This window comes from Gracilinanus agilis, chromosome 1 (genome assembly GCF_016433145.1).
Source record: "Gracilinanus agilis isolate LMUSP501 chromosome 1, AgileGrace, whole genome shotgun sequence".
NCBI classification, from domain to species: Eukaryota; Metazoa; Chordata; class Mammalia; order Didelphimorphia; family Didelphidae; genus Gracilinanus; species Gracilinanus agilis.
In genome coordinates this window covers 401101095-401125611 of record NC_058130.1, presented here as the reverse complement: position 1 = coordinate 401125611, position 24517 = coordinate 401101095, and the positions used below count along the sequence as shown (strand labels likewise).

Here is a 24517-nt window from a genome sequence, read left to right as displayed (position 1 = left end):
AGCAGGTAGGCTGATCATATGAGGAAAGCAAGGGATGACAGACAGAAAGAAGGCCACAGTTTTAACCTGGCATCAACAAAATATTATTTTTTTTAAACAAGAAGGAGGTTTCTAGTAAGCAAGTCTTCTATGACAGCAAATCTGGGATAGGAAGGAGATGAGAAGAGGAGAGAAAAAGTTTCACAAAGGCAGTGTGGGACAGGGAAAAGATTAATGGATTTGGAGTTAAGAACCTGGGTTCAAATTCCAACCAACTTTGCCTTTTACTACTGATGTGTCCTTGGGTCCACTTGCCCCTCTTGACCCTTCATTTCCTTTCCTAGTAAATAACAGGTTTGGATAAGAAGGCCTTGTGTAGTTCTAAATATATGATCTTACAATTATTTTTTCCCTCATTTCCCAAACAACTCGGCAAATCATTCTAATTGGAACACAGATAAACACATTTCCAAATCTAAGAAAAACAGAACAACTCTTCTGGTGCCCAAAATACATAAACAAGAATTACTTAGGAAAATAATGTATGGATGAGCTCTTAGTTGTGCCACCAGAAGATTTCCCAACATTGATGAGATTATTAATTTCTCCAAATATCAAAACCTTCTCCAGGCACATTTCACTGTAGTATTTCACAGTATCCATCATGATCTTTCTTTCCATTCTCTCAAAGGTTACCAATAATTTTAAAACTGCTAAATCTAAAAGAATTTTCTTAATCCTCATCTTTGGTGACTTTTCTACAGCTTATGACAGTGTTGACATATTCTGGATGCTTTCTCCACTTTTGGCTTTCCTGATACTATTTGTTCCTGGTTTTCTTCCTTCCCATCTGATTATTCTCTCAGTAATCCAAATGATCATCACTAATCTCTGCATCATCCACCTCTGACCCGCTTAGCTTCCTTTCATATAATCTGTGGCTCTATCACTGGTTTTTCTTTGCTTCTTTCTCTACATGTTCTCTCCTGGTGACCCCAGGGGCTAAATTATAATCTCTATAGAGAGGACTCCAATATCCATATATCCAGTCTTAATATCTCATTTTAACTTGAGTCCCACATTGCTAATTGCCTGGTAGACCTATTCACCAGTACATTTTCACCAGCATTTCAAATTCTTTATGTCCCAAAATGGAATCCACTGTCTTCCATTAACTCTTCCCTTCTCTTGTCTAACTTCCCTTTTTCTGTTGAGGGTCTTACAGTCTCATGGGTTGAAAACATGTGTCATCCTCTCTTCTTTATCCCTCTGTCACAGCCCTCCTCCATATTCATATGATATCAATTGCCAAATATTCTTGATGTTACCTCTGTAACATAACATAACTTTGAAACTCTTCTCTCAGATCACAGGACCACCACACTTGCTCAGACTCTTCATCATCTCTTGCCTAAATAACCATAACAGCCCTCCTATTTGACCTTCTTGTTTCCAGTGTCTTTCTTTTCTAAATTAACCTTACTACAGCTGCTGAAATATTCTTTCTAGGGTATAGGTTTGACCACATCCATATCCCGCTTGAAAAACTTCAGTGGCTCTCTACTGTACAATATATACAATAAATACACTATTATTAGGAGAACCCCCCCTTAAGTTTGAGTTCAACCAACTTAATCCTTTCAGATTTCTTATAACTCTCATTACCAACTCTAAATTTCAGCCAAGGAAGCCAAGATGGCAGAGCACAGGCAGCAACCCAGATGGACTCTCCCAACATTCTCCACAAAATAACTTTATCTAATCAAATTTTGGAGTGACACTTGGTGGGAGTTGACCTGGAGCCCAGCAGCAGCAAGAATGGTGAGCCTTGGGTGCAGTTGCAATAGCAACAGTAGCAACAGAGACAGATTCGGGAGCTCTCAGTCCAGAGACAGTAAGTAGGGTTGGACAACTGGTGAGAAAGTGATTACAGAGGACCCTTTTCTAGTACTGGACACAGGCCTGGTGCTGACTGGCAACTCTTTTGTCTATAAGCCATTCTGAAGCATAATTCAAGGGAGGAAAGGAATGTTTCTTCTCAGTCAAAAGGGAGCAGAGGCCCTGGACACAGTTCCAAGGCCAAGAGAAACGCTAGTACTTGTGGCTATAGGAGAGCAAGGACTTTCCCTTGGACAAGACAAAAGAAGACACCAGAAGAGCAGTGCCTGCAGCACCTTTCCCTGGAAAAGTCACCTTAGAAGCACCAAAAACTTTCGGATTCTCAGAAAAAGCTCTGAAAATAGTAGTACAAAAAAAAAAAGCCTGAACCTTGGGACAGTGGCTCCTACTCCAAGGTGAGCAGAACCCAACTTAAACATAAAGTTAAAAGTCAAAAAATAGGATGGGAAAATGAGCAAATGCTAATAAATTTAAAGACCATAAAAAGATACTAAATGGCGGGGAAGATCAAGACATAAACTCAGAAGAAGGCAATGGCATAAAAATATATACAAGCAAAGCCTCAAAGAAAAATGCTAATTGGATCCAGTTCCAATAAGAATTCCCAGACAAATTAAAGAAAGAGATAAGAGTGGCAGAGGAATCATTGGGAAAATAAATGTGAATGATGCAAGAAATTTATGAAAAGAGAATTAATAGCTTAGAACCCATTCCCCCCAATACCAAGGAAAATAATATCTTAAAAACCAGAATTGGTCAAATGGTGAAAGGGGTATAAACACTCACTGAAGAAAAGAATGTCTTAAAAAGCAGGATTGACCAAATAGAAGAAAGAAGTACAAAAGCTTGTTAAATAAAATAATTCCTTAAAAATTAGAATTGTGGAAGTGGAAGCTAATATCTCCATGGGACAAAAAGAAATAACAAAATAAAGGCAAAAGAATGAAAGAGTAGAAGAAAATATAAAATATCTAACTGAAAAAAACAAATGACCTGGAAAAGAGATCAAGGAGAGATAATTTGAGAATTATTGGACTACCTGAAATCTGTGATCAAAAATAGAAGGTTAAAGGGGGCAGCTGGATGGCTCAGTGGATTGAGAGCCAGGCCTAGAGACAGGAGGTCCTAGGTTCAAATCCAACCTCAGACACTTCCCAGCTGTGTGACCCTGGGCAAGTCACTTAACCCCCATTGCCTAGCACTATAACAAATTAAAAAAATTAATACAGAAGGATATATATAAAAAGATATTAGGGTTTAAAAAAATTAAAAAAAATAGAAGGTTAAAGTAGAAATGGAAAGAATTCACTAATCACCTCCTGAAAGAGATCTCAAAATGGAAACTCCCAGGAATATTACAGCCAAATTCCAGAGATCCCAGATCAAGGAGAAAATATTGCAAGGGGGGCAGCTGGGTAGCTCAGTGGATTGAGAGTCAGGCCTAGAGACCGGAGGTCCTAGGTTCAAATCTGGTCTCAGACACTTCCCAGCTGTGTGACCCTGGACAAGTCACTTGACCCCTATTACCCACCCTTACCACTCTTCCACCAAGGAGCCAATACACGGAAGTTAAGGGCTTAAAAAACAAAGAAAGAAAGAGAATATTGCAAGCAGATAGAAAGAAATAATGCAGATATCATGGAGTCAGAGTCAGATTCACACAAGATTTAGCAGTTCCCATATTAAAAGAGTGGAGGACTTGGAATATGATATTCGAAAAGGCAAAGGAGTTAGGATTACAATTAAGAATAAATTTCTCAGCAAAACTTGAGTATAATCTGTGGGAGGCCATTAAGAGAAACAGAGTCTCAAAAAGATATTTTTATTTGGATCCCATCAAAAGGTCAATGCAGCCCGGCAGAGCTGTGTGTTAATCTTTCTATTCTATAAAATTATAACAAGACTGGATGGGCTATCTAAGATAAAAATCAGATTCCTCTTTTGACTCATTTTATGATCCACACCTTTTCTTATTAGAAAACAATATAGTCTTACTGGAAAGCTTTAAGTTCTTAGAAAACTAAGTCAAGAGGTTAATTCTCCCCCTTGGTCAAAAATGCAGCTGCTGGGTTTCAAAAGTAGTTTCAGACAGCCAAGGCCCCAAATTCAGGGGCTTCCCGTCTTAGCAAAATATTCCAAAACTTGGTTTACTGATAGCGGCTGAAAGTTCAGTCTGGTTCTTATCTACACTTGGAAGTTTCTGAAGCCACTTTGTATTGTCTATGTTGAAATTGCAATTCTGCGCAGCTGTGAAACTTCCCCTGTGCTTTTGGGTGAAAGGGAGCTTTAATTTCATATATAATAAACTTGTGACTCCATTGTACCTCAGAGCAACTATGAACGGACAGAAATCCAGAGTCTCCTCCTTCTTTCTTATCACCTAAGCTATCCTTATCAGATTATGTGGAGAAGTTGGATAGCTTTCAACAATAATCCTTCTGGGGGAAAATGGTAAATATGAAAGAGTAATCATAAGGGACTCAATAAAGTGAAACATATGGTAAGATGACACATGTAACTTCTAAGAAATTTATTATTAGAGCAGTGAGAAGGAGTCTACATAGACAGATGTCATTATAGATTATGTTGGGATTGAACAGATTATGTTGGGATGATCTCTAAACAAATAAAGTAGGAAGAAAGGAGATGGGAAAGGGAGAGGAAGAGTAGGAAAAATTTTCTCACATTGATATGCACAAAGAAGAGCTTTTAGTGGAGGGGGAAATGGGGTGAGTGGTGGACAATGCCTGAGCCTCATTTTCATTGGAATTGTCTCAAGAGGGAATATATATGTATGTATATATACATAAACACACACTAAAGTTGTTTATAGAACTCTATTTTACCTAAAAGGGAAATAGGAAAGGCAGGGAATAAGAGATTTGGGGCAGGGTGGACAATAAAAGGGAAGAAGGATTAAGTGAGGAAGTAATCAGAGGCAAAACAGACTTTGGAGGATAAAAAGAAGTAGGATAAACAGAAGAAAACAGGATGGAAGTAAATACATAGTTATCATAACTATGAATATGAATGGGATGAGCTTACCCATAAAACACAAGTGGATAACAGAATGGATTAGAAACTAGAATCCAACTATATGTTGTTTAGAAGAGACACACTTGAACAGAAAGACACATATAGAGTTAAAATAAAGTGCTAAAGCAGAATCTGTTATACTTAAGCTGAAGTAAAAAAGGCAGGGATAGCAATTCTGATCTCAGACAAAACTAAAGCAAAAAGAAACCTAATTAAAAGAGATAATAATAGAAACTACATTTTACTAAAAGGTGTCATTGACAATAAAGCAATATAAGAAAAATTACAGCAAACTTCTCTAATAAAGGCCCCAGTTCTCAAATTCATAGAGAACTGAGTCAAATTGATAAAAATCAGAACTATTTCCACTTTGATAAATGGTGAAAGGATATAAACAGGCAGTTTTCAGAAGAAATTAAGGCTTTCTATAATCATATGAAAAAATGCTCTTAAATAACTATTGACTAGAGAAATGCAAATTAAAACAACTCTGAGGTACTACTTCACATCTATCAGAAATAATAAATTTTGGAAGGATTGAGGAAAAAATAGATGCAATTATTAACTGTTGATAGAGTAACCATTCTGGAGAGCAATCTGGAACTATGCCTAAAGGGCTATAAAAACTATGCATATCCTTTGACCCAGTAATACCACTACTAGACTGGTGCACAAAGAGATTTTTATAAAAAGGAAAAATACCTATATTTATAAAAATACTTATAGCAATTCTTTTAGTGGTATAAAAGAATTGAAATTGAGGGGATGCTCATCAATTAGAAAATGGCTGAACAAATTATGGCATATGAATGTGATGGAGCACTAATGTGCTATAAGAAATGATAGGGGAGATAATTTCAGAAAAAATATAGCAACACCTGTAAGAACTGATGCAATGTGAAATAAGAAGAACAGGGAGTTCATTATGCACAGTTAACAGCAATGCTGTGATAATGATCAACTGTGAAAGACTTGGCTACACTAATTGATATAATGATCAAAGACAATTCTAAAGAAGTCATAATGGAAAAAAATTACTATAACTTCCTGGGAAAGAACTGATAAACTTTGAGTGCTATCTGAAGTAAATCTTTCCTTTCCTTTTCCTTTTCTTTTTCCCTTTCCCTTTCCCTTTCCTTTCCTTTTTCGGTGGTATGGCTAATATGGAAATATGTTCTTCATGATTTCATATATATAATTAATTTCATTTGTTTGCTTTCTCAGTAGGTAGGGAAGGAGAGAATTTGGAACTCAAAATTTTAAAAGAATGTTTAAAATAAAAAAAAAAACAATTCCAGCCTAACTGTAGTTCTGGCTATTCCTTGAGCTCAGCATTCCATCTCCATCTCTGGCTCAACAAGTTAGCTCCCAAGCTCTCTTCTTGCTTCTTTTCCTTTTTTAAGGCTCAGTTCAGCTCTTATATCCCCTTTAAAGATTTCTGCGATCTAGCCTTCCTGAATACCCTTTAAGTTATGAGTACAACACATGTTCAATTATCTGCAAACATATTGTATACTAAGTCCCTTTGTGAAGCCAGAGACCATTTCACTTTAGTTTTGTATCTCCAGGACTTTTCACAGGTGCCACATTGCTACTCAGAAGGAGGATTTGTGAAAATGGATTGAAATAATATAATACAGGTTCAGCTGGGGTTAGAATAGAAAAAATAGAACATATGACTTGGGAGGATTAGAAATCATTTTTTATGCTCTCAGTCAACGGAGAAGGGGTTCAACTAGCCAAAGCAGCAACTAGATGTCCTTTTCTTTGCTTATCCCTCTCAACTTGTTGGAGAGCTCCTTTCTTCCAGTAAGTACATGGGAGCTAAGCTGTGGGTGTATTAGTCTTTCCCTAAGTAGGCTAAAAGCTCCCTGAAGTCAAGAATTTTCCCCACCTCTTTTATCCATCGTAACAATTGGGATGGTGGTGTGCATTTAGTCAGTGCATGGTGGAAGTGAAATATCTGCCTGAGCTAAAGTCTCTCCCTTCCTTCTCCTGGGAGATGGGACTTACCTATTTGTCTGGCAGACCCCATGATAGGCTTCAATGGCATCCTCCTGGTCCACATGCTTTTCACTGTTGGGCCAACTAGTCCGGGCATTAATATTGGGCTCCTAGAGAGAAATGTGACAGGCTAAGACAAATAAAGACAACTCTGTTTATACTAACATCTGTCAAGGGAGCATAAAATCAATCTCTCTCTCTCTCTCTCTCTCTCTCTCTCTCTCTCTCTCTCTCTCTCTCTCTCTCTGTCCCTTCTCTCTGTCTCTCTCTCTCTGTCCCTTCTCTCTGTCTCTGTCTCTCTCTAGTTAAGTGCACAGATGGGAAAAGTATGAGAGCATGTATTTTAAACAAGACAAAAATTGTTTAGATACAGAATTGAGTACATTTAATTCTGGGTGGGAGTCAAGTACAGAAAGATTCTCCTGGAAAGCTGCTTTAAAATGTCAAATTCATCCTATGAAATAAAATAAATGAAGCCCTCCCACCCAGTTTCATTCATTCATTCATTCATTCATTTGCTTACTTATTTATTTGTTCATTCATTCATTCATCTATTTGTTTATTTTTCCAGTTCCATGTAGAAACAACTTTTTAAAAATCCTTAAATTCTGTCTTAGAACCAATACTATGTATTGGTTCCAAGGCAAAAGAGTGGGAAGGGCTAGGCAACGGGGGTAAAGTGACTTGCCCAGGGTCACACAGCTAGTGTGTCTGAGGGCAGATTTGGACCTAGGATCTCCCATCTCTAGGCCTGGCTCTCAATCCAATGAGCCCTTTATTTTTTATTTTTTTTTAGAAATAATTTTTTACAAACAATTTTTAGAAACAATTTAGAAATAATTTTAGAAACATCTTAGGATTCAGATTTTCTCCCTCCCTCATTCCCCTCTCCTGAAGGTGGTAAATAGTTTAATATAGGTTATACCAGTACTTTCATGCAATATATATTTCCATATTGCTCCTGTTGTGATGGAAGACACATATCATAAGACAATAAACATCTCATGAAGGAAATAAATCCCTCCACTTTTTTTTAAAAGTAAAACTCAGAGAAGGAGATAAGAGATTTGGGCATGGCTGTACTAATTCTCTGGGCCCTGTTAGAGATATTCCCTTCTCTGACTTCCCCCAAGTCCTCTCTGTTGTGAAGAATCATAAGGGAATATTTGGAGTCTCCCCACAAGGAAGAACTTGAACTCAGGCACTTAAAATACGAGTAAAATATGGAACCATAAGTGTTCATTTCTTCATAACCATCTCCTTCCTTCTCCTTGTTTCCTTTTGCTCGACAGATGCCAGGGCATAAAACAAGTTGCATGGCACCCTCCTCCCATCTCTTCACTTCTTGCTCAGCCCCATTACCTTCTGCTTCCCTTACTGCTGAGTCTTAGAAATAGAGGCTGGCATGGATTTCCCCATGCCAAGGAGAGAAGGAAGGAAAGTCTTATGCTAAGACTTTAAGCCAGGTTGGGTAACAGGTACCCTAAGTTTTAAAATAAAAAATATATTTTTCAAAAGTAAAATGGGGTTGGGTAGAGGAAGGTAGAAGCCAAGGCAAGAAAAAGAAAATAATGATTAGTTGAGTTTCTTGGAATATAGTCATTTTCTCTTGGGTTTATCCAGGCTGAGGATTTACCCAGCTTTCATAGACCATGTTTGGTCCCAGATGCCTCCCTTCACATACTGAATAACCAGAAATCCTGGAATCCTTAGGACGGGACCAACCTTAAAAGGTCACCAGATCTTTCAGGCAGGATCCCAAAGCCAGAGGCTTATCAATCTCTGAAATCAAGGTTCCCTTCCTTCAAGCTCAGGTATTGTAGGAGGCAGTTATACCTCCATGGGAAGGGAAAGTTCTACGTGGGAAAACCCTGACCAGATCCATTACTCCATCTTTTGGCCCCCATCCCTGGCTGTATGCCTTACCATGCTCTTGCCAGCATGTTTTCTCTGGTCGGCGCTCACAATCTGGGTCCTGAGGATCAGCACCTCCTCCTTGCGGACCTCCAGCTCCTCGTTGGCTGACTTGAGCTGGTTCAGAAGGAGGGCATAGCTGTCCTGGACCTCATGGTTTGAGTCGTTCTGGGTGGCGTGGTCGGCCACTGCCTTTCTCAGCTCATTCAGCTCATTTTTCAGTTTCTTGTTTTCTGACTCCAGCTCTTGTCTCTGGAAAACACCAAGGTTCCCCAATATCTCTTAGATGAGGCTCCCCTAGGAAAGTGCTTCCCACTGTGCCTTCCTTGGCTTCCTTAATGGAGCTGATCTCACCACAAGGAACACTCTACAGGGATTTTTTTTTTCATTTTTGTCTTATGTAGATTTAGTGGCTCTGTTTCTTTTTGAGTTTGATACTCCTGCTCTAGGCCACTTTCTAAGACTGTAAGTTAAAAAGGAGGTGCAAACCTGTTCTGGAAAGTACTTCTTCCAAAGAAATCACAAGTCAAATCCTTATCCCCAGTCCCTTTTCACTCAAAAAATTAGGTTTACCAGTGGAATTGTACGTCGGCTAAGGGGGGTTAGGGGGAGAGGGAAAGAACATGAAATATGTAACTAGGGAAAAATATTCAAAATTAAAATTAAAAAATATTTAGAATTTAAAAAATCAGGTTTAGTGAGAAGCAGGGTATAGTTTAAAAAACAAAAATCAATAGTCTAGGTACCAGAAGACATGGAGGCTAGTCTGAGCTCTTTCACTTTCTTCTTTCTTTAAAACCTTAGGCAAGGTTCTTCTCCCTTTCTGGGCCTCAGTTTTCCAACATATAAAGTGAAATGTGCTGTTATATTGGATGATCTTTTAGCTTCCTTCCCATTTTAATATTCCCTAGTCCATGAAGGCTGCAGAATGTGTGTCACTACTAACTCTAAACTCCAGGTGTCCCCACTCACCAATGATATTTCCCCAAAAAGGGAACTGGGAAATCTCAGGCAAAAACGTAAGAAACACTTCTGTTTTTTCCAACCACATTGTGTATGTCTACTCTATATACTGCTCACCTTCTCCTCTTCCTAGACCACAAAGCCATCTTTCTTCATTTCTCCATCACGGACCTTCTTACCTCCTGGTCAAATATTATCCCAAAGGGACACGTTACAACATACCATGGACATTTTCATGATGCACCTAATTGTTGTGCCATCTTGGGGAAGGGGAGGATTATAGAAGGGACATCACCTTTTACTGTCCTTGAAATCTCCCTGCTTGGGACAATGAAGTTTTTCTGAATCCCCAGAATGATGCACTCACTTATTTTAGGGAACTTAGTGGTGTGACTGGTAGCCAAGGGGCTTAATGACTCCTTAAACATTTTTTTTTCTACAAAGACTTAATGACTCCTTAAACATTTTTTTTTCTGCCAAAGACCAGAGGGAGATGTGAATTGGTCACTGGTTCAAGAGCTTCCCTCACGAGATTGTCTCTGAAGGGATGTTGCTTGTGACAAAATACTAGTAGTGAAGAGGGATTTGGGAAGGAAGTATAGATGCTCCAGAGGGTCAAAAGGATAGAAATTAGTCTTGTCAGAAATCAAGAATGCTCTAGGCTAAGATTGTGAGATGGCTTGTGGCTACAGACTGAAACAGCTAGGAATTTTGTCTCAAAAACTTATCATTAACACTTAGCAATTATAGTAGCCACAGAATATGCCAGGTTCTCAGCAGAATAATGGTTCTAACATTCCTATTCCTAAAGATTTACCTGATTCTGCCCTAAACTGAAAAGAGGGTATATCTGAATCAGAACTGTAACCAGGAATTTTTGTATCCAGGGTAAGCAGCATAAAAAACACCTTAATTTGGGCAGAGATGTAGGGAAGAGTTAGGATGCTTCTCTACTGGGGGAAACAAAGCCTCTAGAACATTCTACTAAGGAGACCACAATAGCGGTGTTCAGAGAATAGGGCAAGTTCTTATGGGAGATTTCTAGGTGGTGGTTTCCTATTTTAACTAATTATTTTTTGCTAACTGGGTAGTAAGCAAGTACTATTAGTGTCCTAGAACAAAGTCCCAGTTGCCCTGTCCTAGTTATGGCTCTGATGTGATCTAAAGAAGGATCTAGGGTAGAGTCTACTCTGGTTCAGAGATCAGTTCCTGTCAATCGAGGGCTCAGATCCATAACATATTGGATTTAGAGAGATATGGATAGCCAATCTACACATCTCAAGTTTACTGCATTGGGGACCATTGTTCCGCACTTTTTACCACAATGCATACTTAGAAATGGTATCATAAGCTATATCACTTTTTCCCATAGAAATAATTCTATAATTGAGGGTTGTTATCCTGAGACCTTGGCAATAAACTGCTGATATTAACTATAATAAAATATGGTATGATAAAATAGCATAAAACAAAGATATACTAACCTTCAACTATATAATAATTTTAAAAGGCAAAATCATGCTTTCTATTCTACAAAATAGGCATTAATGTGCTGGCTCGGTGATCATACGGGGGACCCCAATGCACCATGCACAAAATGTACAATCAGCACATACAAACAGTGCAACTCCAGCACAATTTTGATGTAAAACTAATGTGCTTATTATAGTGAACAATTCCATTTTTAATTAACAATGATTCTGTTTGCCTTGAATTTAGAAGGGATGGGAGAGTGGATGGTGAAGTGGGAGGTCTGTTTTTTTCTTAAGCTCTGACTCTTTGAAACTTTTTTTTCCCCTTAAACAGTTTCCCTGAGGAGAGTAGGAGCATCCCAGATTCTTCCACTGACCTGAGAGCTGCCACAAAGTACACAAGTTGACCCACTTGGCATTTGTTGACAGATATCAGAACTCTTCACACTTCATTTGGAAAGCCAGCCACATAATTATCAGGTCATTAGCACGGATTTCAGAAAAGGTCCTTCAAATTCTCCCTCACCAAATTAAGACAGACTTAAGAGAGAATACTGATTGAGTAACTGCTGTTGCCTTTGTATACCATATTCTAACAATGGCAGAAATCGAGGGCCAATGAATGATGGCCTAAATTAGTGTCATTAGAAGAGGGAGAGATTATCTGATCAAAGCTGATGTTATATGTAGCCCCAGTAGATGTGAGGGGTGATAGGAAAGCTCTGATACCCCCTAAATCTCCCTTCTAACTTTAGCCTGCCACTCTGACTGAAAATTTACCATTAGCAGTTCATTCTGTTCGTGAAGATAGCTAAATGGTGACATAAATACAGCACTGAGCTTGGAATCAGGAAGCCCCAAGTTTGAATCCTGACTCAGATACTTCTTCCCTGGGGTCCTGGACAGGTAATTTGCCATTTCTCAGTCTGTTTCCTCATCTGTGAAATGAGGATAATTGTACCTATCTCATAGAACTGATGTGAGATCAAATGAGATGACATAGGCAAAGTACTCTGCAACCTTTAAATGCTCTGTAAATGCTAGTTATTATTATTAATATATTATTTATTAATAGGGGCAGCTAGGTGGCTCACTGTATAGAACATCAAGCCTGGAGGTGAGAGGTCCTAGGTTCAAATCTGGGCTCAAACACTTCCTAGATGTGTGCTTCTGGGTAAGTCACTTACTCCCATTGGTCAGTCCTTTCTGCTCTTCTGCCTTGGAATTCTAAGGCAGAAGGTAAGGGTTTAAAAAAACAAAACAGTAGTCATCAGCCACAACCTGGCCCTAGGTCAGTCGGTTTTTTTACTTTCTAGGATTGGGGGAAATATTTGCATGTGTGTGTGAGAGAGGGAGGGAGAAGGGAGGGGGAGAGAGAGGGAGAGGGAGAAGGAGAGGGAGAGAGAGAGAGACAGAGAGAGAGAGAGAGAGAGAGAGAGAGAGAGACAGAGACAGAGACAGAGACAGAGACAGAGACAGAGAGAGAGAAATGGAGAGAGAGAGAGAGAGAGAGAGAGAGAGAGAGAGAGAGAGAGAGAAATGGAGAGAGAGAGAGAGTGAGTGTGTGTTTTAGCCCTTACCTTCTGACTTAGAATCAATATTAAGTATAGATTCCAAGGCAGAAGAGCAATAAGGGCTGAACAACTGTGGTTGTCACTTGCCTAGCATCACATAGCTTGGAAGTGTCTGAGGCCACATTTGAAAGCAGGACCTCCTGTCTTTGAGGTCATTGAGTCATCCATCTGCTCTTTTCTGAAGTAAATATATCTTTGAAAAATTAACTGATATTATTTAGTTAAGTGGCCCTTAGATGCTAATACACTAGAATAAGAGCCTGACCTGAGAGTATTAGAAAAAGACACCTCATCCCCTCAGGGATTCCCTAGAAACCTTAAGGAGAAATATAGCTGGCTTTTGTGCATGTGTTCTCACCGACAAAGACCAGTTATTGGGAGAAGAAGGGAAGGAGAAGAGTCAATTTTTAGGGACAGGTATTGGAGTAAATGATTCACTGGCAAGATGGTTCTGCTATTGGACCTGAAAGGAGAGGCAGGATGGATGACTTAATAATGCTAATTGTTTTTCACATTCTCCAATTCTCCTGACATGACCAAGGCTCCTCTGGGGAATGTTACAGAAGGCAGGCAAGTTTGAGTTTCACAGGCATTCATCAAGTGTAAAGACTTAGTGGCTCTATTGAGACTTTTAAATCTCCCAGAAATCACACAGAAAAAGAAAGCCCAACCAATAATTCAAAGGAAAAAAACCTCCTGAGAACTCTCATATCTTGCTAGCAGCAACCACCCTGCTTGTTGAAAAGAACTCCCAGGGCCAGCTTACTAGCTGTCATACGGCCCACCATTAGACAACTAGGGTGCAACAGGCTGGGTCCATTCCCAAGTTACCCAACTTCTGAAGGATTTTGGCATCCTACCAGGGCTCCTAGGGCTTGAATTTTCATGCAGGTCTGGTTCCAGGCACAACTATGTAATTTCTCTCTGGCATCCCCTCAATCCCTTTTTTCCCAAACTCTTTATCCCTTGTTTCCTTTACCCAACCCTGAGGTGTCCATGCTGCCTCCCTCCCCAACACTGTATCTACCTCAGGTTTGACTCTTATAGAACTATTCATTTTAACTCTCCTACTTACCAACTACATGATCCTGGGCAAGTCACTTAACTTTTTAACTTCAACTTCATCGTTTGATAAATATGTAAAATGAGAATAATAATATTTAATGCTACCTACCTCACAGGGTTATGGGAAAAGTATTTTGTAAGACCCATAGTGCTATAAAAATGTAAGTTAGCAGTACTTGATTCACACCAGTTCTTCCTCTCATGGTGCTAGGAGTCAGCCTGTGTTATCAGGACTTCTCTATGGGACACCAATGTAGGAATGATAATATACGCATATCCATGTATGCAGTATACGGGTGATTCCCAAAGTGGGCACCACCGCCCCCTGGTGGGTGCTCTCAGCGATCCAGGAGGGTGGTGATGGCCACAGGTGCATTTATCTTTCCTATTAATTGCTATTAAAATAAAAAAAAATTACTTTCCAGGGGGCTAAGTAATATTTTTTCTGGAAAGGGGGCAGTAGGTCAAAAAAGTTTGGGAACCACTGCAATATACAATGCTTATCTATACCTGTGCATACATACATATATACACATATAGGTATATCTAGGTGTGTTTACATACACATGTATGTACACGCATATGCTTTTTCAAAGTGATTAAGTGCTTTTACAACTGTCCTTGTACAAAACCCTACAAGGAGGGCAAAGCTGATATTCTTGTCTTTTAAAACAAAACTCATCAAAATATTTTTCTTAATTTCAGACTTGAGTATCTTCTTTAATTGAAATGAAGCTATTAAAATTGAACTGAAGCTAAAAAACTGAAGCATAAAGTTAAGGTGAGAAAACGAAATTCCACAAGGATAAACCAATTTGCTTGAGGTCACCCAGTGAAGCGTGGAGCAGACCTGGAATCTCCTGACTCCCAGCACTGTTCTTTTCCAGTGAATCATCACACCGCCTCTGGCAGGCAAATGAAGCTCCTTTCTATAAATGCTCACTGGATGATGGAAGCAAGGCTAAAAAGCAAAGTGACTTGCCCAGGGTCGTGCATCCGATAATTAGTACCGAAGTGCTTACCTTCAAGCTGTTGTAGGCCAGATCAGCATCTTGGTCTGCATCTATTCCATTCTTTGATTCAACCACCTGTAGAGATGAAGACAGACAGATTATAAGTGGCCCAAAGGAAACAGTGGACCAGTTAACGTGAACTGCATCGATCCCTTCTTGGTGCAGTTCTGGATATCAGCGGCCTGAGTGGAAATGCCAGCTCCAGCCCTCTCTGGCTGTGTGACCCAGCCTAAGTCTCTCACCCTTTCTTTGGGTTAGCTTCCTCATCTGCAATGTGGAGAAACTGGTCATAAATGTCTATTGTAACTTATCGGGTTGTTTTTAAAAATAAAAGTTTTATAAAACTTCAAGGGCCATTTAAATGGAGTATGATTTCTGGCTCTGCTCACAATTTTCTCCATTGAATCAGTGCCCTCTCTTGCTCAAAACTCACCTTTTTCACAAAACCGTCTCTGACTGATCTCACCTGACTTTATTCACTTAATATACACTTAGCACCAAATCTTCACTTTATTCACTTTACCCTGTATGACTCTCTGCTGACAGGCTCCTTTCTATCTATGCTCTGTTTTTCCCACATGGGTGTGGAAGGTGTTCTGTAACCTCCTTGAGAAATAGGATTGTTCTCTGCTTCCCCTGAGTCTCCCTACAAGGCTGGGCACAGAGCTTGCTCGGTTTCTAGGATGCTGATCCTTAATATACGGCAGACCTGGGACCAGAACCTAGACACCTGCCTGACGCTGGCTCCAAGGCCAGGTGGGCCAGACAGTGTTGCCCGTTGTAATGAACCACACGGGCAAGGTGAAGCAAGCTCCCCCACACCCCATAATTATTTGGCATGCCCTGGGCTTTGTCCCCTGGGTGTCCGGGGATGAACTGTGCTTGGAAATGGTTTAGGGTGAGAAATGCTTTTAGGAAGGTTGTATGATGGCAGCTACTCTAAGAATGAAACATGAGGCAGAAGTCAAGGGTATACTGTTGCCTCTTCTTCCTCCTCCAGTCATCCAAAAAAATTATTAATTATTGGCAGATCTACCTTTTTCTTCTGCAAACTCTCGGCCTATTTTTGTTTTAATCCTTATCTTCTGTCTTATAATCGATACTAGGTATTGGTTCCAAGATAGAAGAGTGGTAAGGGCCAGGCAATTGGTGTTTAAAGCCCAGGGTCACACAGCCAGGAAGTGCCTGAGGTTAGATTTGAATTCAGGTCCTTCCAGTTCTAGCCCTGGCTCTCTATCCACTGAGCTATCTAGTTTCCCCTTGGTAAAATTTTGAGGAATTAAATGCAGGAGATAGCCTATGGGACAAATCTCCATTATCTAGTTTTCTATGGCCCATAAACTAAGAATGGTTTTTGCATTTTGGACTAGATGGTCTCTAAGATTTCTGAGTCCTTTAAAGATTTCAGTTTTTGCTAGATGGCCTTTCTTGATCAGCTCTTCCCAGGTGCTAGTGCCTCTCTCTCCCCAGTGATCCTTATTTACTTTCTATGTGTTTTCATTCATTCAACCATTCATCCATTTATTTATTTGTTTATCTATCTATCTATCTATCTATCTATCTATCTATCTATCTATCTATCTATCTATCTATCTATCTATCTGTTTGTTTTCNTCTATCTATCTATCTATCTATCTATCTATCTATCTATCTATCTATCTTAAACCCTTACCTTCCGTCTTGGAGTCAATACTGTGTATTGGCTCCAAGGCAGAAGAGTGGTAAGGGTAGGCAATGGGGGTTAAGTGACTTGCCCAGGGTCACACAGCTGGGAAGTGTCTGAGGCCAGATTTGAACCCAGGACCTCCTGTCTCTAGGCCTGGTTCTCAATCCACTGAGCTACCCAGCTGCCCTCTCTATGTGTTTTTATATTCTTTTATATGCACACTGTTATTTCCCCTGTAGAATGTAAGGTTCTTGAAGGCTGGTTATGTTTCATTTCTATGTATCTTCTGTACCTAGTCCAGTGTCTGGCACATAGTAGTGCTCAAAAAATGCTTATTTGCTTACTTGGTTAAAGTCTTCGGTTCAAGCAATTAACCAATCAGGAAACATTAACTAAATACTAACCACATAAACCCTTTGCAAGGTGCTATACAGACAGAAAAATGTACTATTTGGTCTCCGCCATCACAGACTGAGAAACAGATATAATTTATAGCTATAAAAGAGTGCTTAGAGTGATATCTAGATTGTTGATAATTAGAGAGTAATAGTTGTCATAGCAGCTAGGTGGTACAGTGGGCCTGCAATCAAGAAGATTCATCTTCTTAAGTTCAAATCCAGTCTTAGACACTAACTGTGTGATTCTAGGCAAGTCACATTACTGTCTTTTCCTCAGTTTTCTCATCATGGCATACCATTCCTGTATCTCTACAAAGAAAACCCAAATGGGGTCATGAAGAGTAAGACACAACTGAACTCAATGGTTGTCAGTAGTCAACAACCATTTTTTGTCTTGTCCCAGGCAATATGCTAAGCCCTGGGGTATAGACAAAAGCAAAAACAGTTTTTGCCCTCAAGGAGTTCCCAGTCTAACATGGGAGACAACATGCAAACATCTCTCTACCAATAAGCTCTATAAAGAATAGCTTAGAGGAAATAACCAATAGAGGCACAAAAGGAAGTAGGTAGATAAGGTTTTTGATGGAGGCTACGGACTCTAGTCCCAAAAGATATTTAGGAATAGAACAAGGACCTTGTCTAGCTTGGATGGTTTAGATACTTACTTGGAGGAATCTTCCTTGAGTGCTGAGATCCCTTCCCTTTCTGTATTCACCCATTACTTTCAGGACTACCATCCCTGGGAGAAGTCTAAAAGTCTAAATTCCCAATGGCCCAGGGCAATGGGATGACAAAAGGTGGACTGCTTAGTTTGCTGACTGAGCAAAAGACTTAGGAACTCATGCTTCTCTTCAGTGTATTTGCTGGGAGGCCAACTGCTCTAACCAAAGCTTGAGGTTTTTCCAATTAGGAAACATGGCTAATAGAAATGCCCATTCAAGTCTGGAAATGGAAGAACAAGGGTGTTTTGGGGAATGACCAAGGAAAATATGGAAGATGGAGTAACCTTTATTTATGTAATACTTGAGAGTTAACTGTAACTATTTACAGTCACAATGATTTTAAGGCTGGCACTGCTTTCCTTGCATCGAGCCCTGAGGAGAGGGTAGGGATGGCGTGGGGACTGGGCACTAGAAGTGGGACTTTCCATTTTACAGTGGAGGAAACATAAGGTCAAAGAGAAGTGATTTGTCCAAGCTCACACAAGCAGGAAGGAGCAAACCCAGGCTGTCTGTTTCCAAGTCAGAACTTTTTCTACATTTTCTATCTATCTAAATACTCTTGCAGGTAAAATTCCTTACTGCAAGGGGAGGGAAGGGAAAGGCATAAGCATTTATATAGCCCTGCTACATGCCAGCTAAGTACTTCACAATTAGTATCTAATTTGATCTTAACAACAACCCCGGGAGATAGGTGCTCTTGTTATCCTCATTTTAGAGTTGAGGAAACTGAGGCAGACTGAGGGAAAGTGACTTGCCTAGAGTCACAAGCAAATAAGTGTCTGAGGTTGGATTTAAACTCAAATCTTTCTGACTTAAGACCCAGGATTCTATCTACTGTGCCATCTAGCTGCCCCAAAATATCTCATTTTATCCTCATGACTATCCTGGAAGGTTGATGTTGTTATTAATAATAGTAGCTATAATAATAGTTAACATTTTATATAGTACTTATTATGTACCAGGCACTCTGCTAAGCATTTTACAATTATTATTTCATTTGATCCTCATAACAACTGGGAGGGGAGGGCTTTACATAATTAGAATTTGCTCCCCAGAACTCCAATTCCCAGCATTCCACTTTCTTTCTCACATTACATGCTGATATAGGGAGGACATACATTTTGTGCAGCCCCTCCTCTCTCTCTTTCTGTGATTGCAGCTGCTAAGGGGGCTTTTTGGAGAGGCAGGAGAACTTATTCACCTGGGTTTACTTTTTGTTAGATAATTAAGTTTGAACTCCTATTTATTTTAGTTTATTTTCTTTCTACTTCAAATGATTATTAATAAACTTTATAAATATAATACTTGGAGTTATTGATATTAATTTAAATCTTACAGGTTGAATGCTATTATTGTCCTCATTTTACAGGTGAGGAACCCGAGGCAGAGGTGAAGTGACAGAGTCACATGGCTAGTGTTGGAGACTGCATTTGAACTTGGGTCTTTCTGACTCCAGGTCACACAGCTATAGAAACACAATTTCTATGATCCTAGTCACCAGGTTGACTTTCACAAGCTAAGTCCTAGAAGGAGTCTAGCACACAAACCTCCCTCAATGCAAGTGAAGTGGATCGATGGTGACTCAAATTCATTATAGCCCTGGCTAGTAGTCATGGTGGCAGGGTCACTGCTCTTGCAGTGGAACAGATCAAACAAATATTGATTTTACATCCCATTGATTTCAGCGCCATCTCTCATTTACACAAGTGTCTTTCTTCATGGTTGACAGTCATGCCATAGAACTCTATAACCAGGAAAAAATGGTTCAGGGGTAGTCCTTTCTCAAAATTTCTTACAGCAGGGCAGGTGTGGTGCTATATGCCTGTGGTCCTAGTCACTGAGGAGGTTGAGGCTGGTGGCTCTATTCAGTTCAGTTCTGTGCTACAGTGGGCTAAGCTCATGGGGTACCCACACTATTTGGCATTAATATTAGCCAACTGGAGCAGGGGTTACCTGTTTGTGCCTGAGGACTGACTTCCTATTTAAGGGGGGATCCAAAGTTTCATTCTTGATCTATAGGACAAAAAGCTGACCCAGTTAGTACCCAGAATAGCTTTTGAGGGGATGTGTTTGTTTTTTTGGATCATTTGGAACTGCTAGGCTAAGGACATGTGAAATGAAAGGATAAAACATGAGCAATTCAGATTCAGAAGGGAGCGGGAACAGGATTCCTTCCTTCCTTCCTTCCTTCCTTCCTTCCTTCCTTCTTTTTCCTCCCTCCCTCCCTTCCTTCTTTCATTTCCAATCCATTTGGCTTTCCATACATTTGATTAGTGACTGTCATGGCAACTTCTTTCCTAAGTAATATGTAACTTATAAATCTAATACTTTCACCTGTTGAAAGCCGTTATATGTAAAAAGCCAATTGGAGAAATAGGGTCAAATTTAGGGCCTGTTATCTGGATTCCCTACGTGACCAATCCAGGCTGAGGCAGTCTTTGTGTTTGGTCCTGGTCACCTGAGCCCTGAAAAGCTCTGATACCAGCAGGTAGATTAATCCAAAAACAACTTGACCCCTCCAAGAGGCTATTAGGAGTCATTTAGAGAAACAGAGTCTGTAATAGATGTTTTATCTGGATCCCATTACAAAATCATCGGCAAGTAAAACTGCGTGTATGATTTTTCTGCACTACATGTCAGATGCAGATAGAATGGACCATCTAAGGTAAAAATCTGAGGCTCCTCTTTTGACTCATTTTTAGATCCCCACATTCTCTCAACATTCTTATTGGAAAGCTTTGAGTCCTTAACCAGACCAGCAGCTACTGAGTTAACAATTCCTCTCCTTGACAATTTCTCTCCTTGATAATTAAGAAGCCTGAAACCTAAAAAATATATTACTTAGATAAAGACTGGAGCCGGACAATTTAGTCCAGACTATCTGACCAGGTGCAGATCTGTAAATCAAGGCAGAACGCAATTAGTAAACATCTCCATGAAATTTATTTCTGCTCCCAGAAGTAAACCCTACTAATTGGTGGTTGGAATTTGGCCCTTGTCCTTGCACCCATATCTCTACTTTTTAGACTTTAATGGATTGTGTATGATTTGTAACCCCTTCACAGCTGTTACTCTTTCTTTGTGTTCTTTGTTTGAAACCAGTATAAAATAAAGTCCAAATCCCATAGCATCGGATCAGCATGGGCTAACCTCTAGTTCGGCTGTTCTCAGTTTCTTTTCCTGTCTTAGCAATCCGACGCCGTAAAACGCCACTCAGGACCCCTGACATATAGAGCTGGTCCTCTATATTCACCCTCCATTCTGAGGCTAATCCAGCAAAGAGATTTAAACCCATCAGCATGACTTATAGCCTAGTTTACTACAGGGGATGGGGCTGGTTAGGGAAAGTTGAGGAGAGGGGACCAAACAGGGTTATCTAGAAGAACAGGAATTCATGCAAGCTTCTTGAATGTGCACAGAGAGAACAGTCATGACAACAGAAGATGGTGTGCCATATAAGTATGATATACTCCATACAGTGTTGTTCCTTCAGCCCAGAGAGAGTGAGGGTTAAGAAGACCCTTTGGTTTTTACTTACTACTTTTATGTTTTTGCTTTTACATACATTTCATGTATAGTGCAGGCAGCTAAGTGGCTCAGTGCATAGAACACTAGGACTGGAGTCAGAAAGACCTGAGTTCAAACCTGGCTTCTGACACTGGCTATATAACCCTGGGCAATTCATTTAACCCTGTTTGCCTCAGTTTCCTCATCTGTCAAATGATCTGGAGAAGGAAATGACAAACTCTTCCAGAGTCTTTGTCAATAAAACTCAAAATGGAGTCATGAAGAGTTAGACATGATTGAATTAATTGAACAACATGTGTGGTTCCTGAAAGTCAACAGCCCTTCATGGACTATTAAAATTTAAAGCCAGAAGAACTCCAAATAGAAAACAGGGCTTCTTTTAGCCCAACCTTTTCTTTTTACAGAGAAATAAACTAAGGCACAGAGAAAGAAGAAGACCTCCCTGATATCACAACGAAGAAATAGCAGAGCCAAGATTTGGATCTGGGTTCCTCTGACTCCAAGTCTGCACTAGTTATCCATATTAAATGTCAATCTTGCATAGGTTTTAAGTAGGCCAAGAATTTTTAGCTTTCTTTAACTTAAAATAAAATTTTAAAATGAAGAAGTCCATGTGGAATTATAGCAGGCCCATTGCAACTTTCATTGATCCTTTCTTAGAACTCCTTTAATATAGATATTTTTATCTCCTTTACAATTTCTACAATTTTATATCTCTTTTATGAATATCTTTATTTATATCATTTTATATTATCTACATCTCTGTTATAATTTATATATTTTAATTATTTTATACCTATATTTATATCTTTTTATAATATCTATACTTTGGGCTTTGTGATTTAACTCTTGCTTCTATTATACATTATATTTGTTCTTGTAATAACTCACCTTTATGTTCATAGCAACAAAATGCTCCCTGCATAGTCTTTCATTTATACCTAACAAGATCCTTGGGAGGGAGGGAAGGAGGGAGGGAGGGAGGTAGTACAAGTATCATGATTCTGGTATCACTGATGAAGAATGTGGGGCTTCGGAAAAGAAATAACCTGCCAAAGGGCACACAGAAGGTAAATAGACCAAAGACTTGATCTTAGGGCTATTACTTCAAACCCAATGTTCACTCCACAATACCGTATTATTCCCCAATCCTGCCCTTCCTTTGCCATCTTGTTAATTTTTTTCCTTTAATTAGACTATAAACCATATCTTCTGTCCCCCTTAGAACCTCAACCAGGTTCATGTACACAGTTGGGGCACAGTGTATCTCACAGTGGTTGACTGGTTGTTGTTCTTCATACTCAAAGAGGACCAAAATGACATCATTATATTGGGATCAATTGTACAGTGTCCAGGCAGACCAATGCAAGCTCAGAAGGTTCTACCGCATGCTGAGGACAAATGGCCCATATCTCATTAAAGAGAAAGCACAGCATCAGAAGAAAGTACAGGGAAATATATCATCTATCTAGCAAAGGGGTGAAGGTCACCATCAGAACAGCTAAATCTTGCCAATTAAAACTGCTTATCTTAAAAATAACAAGAACTTTAAAAGAAGAACTTCAATATACCTGGACTTTCTTGTTTTCTTGTTGCTCCTTCTTTTCAAGCTGAGTTTGCAATTTTTTCCTTTCCTGCTCCAATTCTCGAACTCTCTTCTGCAGCTTCAAGAAGACAGACATGTCCATAGCTGCCTTCTCCAAACCCATTTCCTTTAGGGACAGATGGAAAGAAAAGAGGAATGTTTTAGACAAGGCGAATACTTTAGGGAAGCACTTCATATATTTGTGTTTGGTCCCTGCTCCTCTCCTTCACAAGCCAAACAAGGAGTTTGACTTCTACCCAAACACACATGGGACCTTTCCACGTCATGGGCATTGCTACTTCAGGCTTGTGATTGTGTTTCTATGCTCTGAAATTTTGAATATATGTATCTGAGGAGAGCTTCATCTAAGGGTTCAACTCCTGTGAAGGAATTCACCATCCCCATCCATACCACCACCACCCACCAACATCACCATCAATTGTCACCTTTAGGGAGGTAAGTCCAAGAGCATTGGGAAGAGCAGTGTTTACCATATCACTGGTCCTACTTCCAGCCTGCCCTGCTGTAGCCATTTATTGTCCCAGGATTCAAATTTTTATGATGATAAGAGCAGGTATTTTGAAGTTTCTTTCAGGAAGTAATAATTGTATTCTTTCTGACACTGTCCACTTGTTCTAAAATGTTTGGGCAAATTTAATGATCTCTTGAAACAAGAGGTCCAGGTTCTTTTTTATGGTCATAGATTTCAGGTAATCAGGTAATTTATGAGTCTTTCTTTAATATGTTTTTCAGGTCAGTCGTTTTGATATAAAACATATTATATTTTCCTCTGATTTTTTCTCTTTTTTCCTTTTGGTTTTAAGATTTCTTTCTGTCTCCTAGAGTCATTTCTATTTGGTCCATTCTGATTTTCAAGGAGTTTATTACTAGGTGAGGTTCTATACCTCATCTATTAAGCTATTAATCCTTTTAAAATGTTCATTCCTTTCCTATTATGGTTCTGTACCTTTTCTATTAAGCTATTAATCTTACATTTCTCTATTCCATAGTTTTCATTTATTTTATCTTTTTACAACTCTTGGATAATTTATTTGAAGAATTCTAATTTTTTTGTGGGAAAGCTATTTATCCTTTGATGTTTTGAATCTAAGTATTTTTTAATTATTCTCCTCTTCCACATTTGTGGTTTAACACAGTGTTGGTCATTCCTGACATCATAAAAGTCCTTTGTTTCTTTGTGGTTCACTCATTTTTGTTGTTGAAGTCTCAGGAACTGAGTTCTAGATCTCCCCTACTCTTGGGACCAGATCACGTTAAGGCTTTCTTTAACAGTAGTTGTTTGTTTTTTAGTCCATTCCCTTCACTATGGACACCAAAGTTCTTTCTTATGATCATCTTTAGCTCAAGCCCTTCCCTTTGGATGAGGAGAGAGAATTATAGGCCATTTCTTTAATCTTCAGTTAAATTTGAAGATGTCCTCCTCTCATGAGAGAGACCTAATTGAGGCTTTCTCCTTCAAGGAAAGGAAGACAGAGGTTAAAGTCTTTTTCTTATACAATTAAAGAAAATTAGTGGAGCCTGAGTAGAGCCTTTTCTTTCTTCACACAGAAGTGTTTCTTTTTTTTTCCCCCTTGGTGGATAGGGTTTTTGTTTAATCTCAATTCTTAAGTCTATCAGTTTCACTTTGGTCTCACAGGGAATTTCTTCCTGCAGAGGCAAGTGAGTCTTTAGGGTAAGA

The 24517-nt window shown here is 39.4% G+C and overlaps 1 protein-coding gene across 1 annotated transcript in view; it reads right to left on the bottom strand.

Annotated features, from left to right (window-relative positions):
- Nucleotides 1-24517, bottom strand: part of MYO5B (myosin VB) — a 582592-nt gene that overhangs the window by 44427 nt on the left and 513648 nt on the right. The window contains exons 24-27 of the mRNA XM_044681604.1: nt 22805-22945; nt 14929-14994; nt 8845-9084; nt 6928-7028 (exon numbers count right to left, since the gene is read on the bottom strand). Of these exons, the coding sequence (XP_044537539.1) occupies nt 6928-7028; nt 8845-9084; nt 14929-14994; nt 22805-22945 (548 nt within the window). The remainder of the gene's footprint in view (nt 1-6927; nt 7029-8844; nt 9085-14928; nt 14995-22804; nt 22946-24517) is intronic.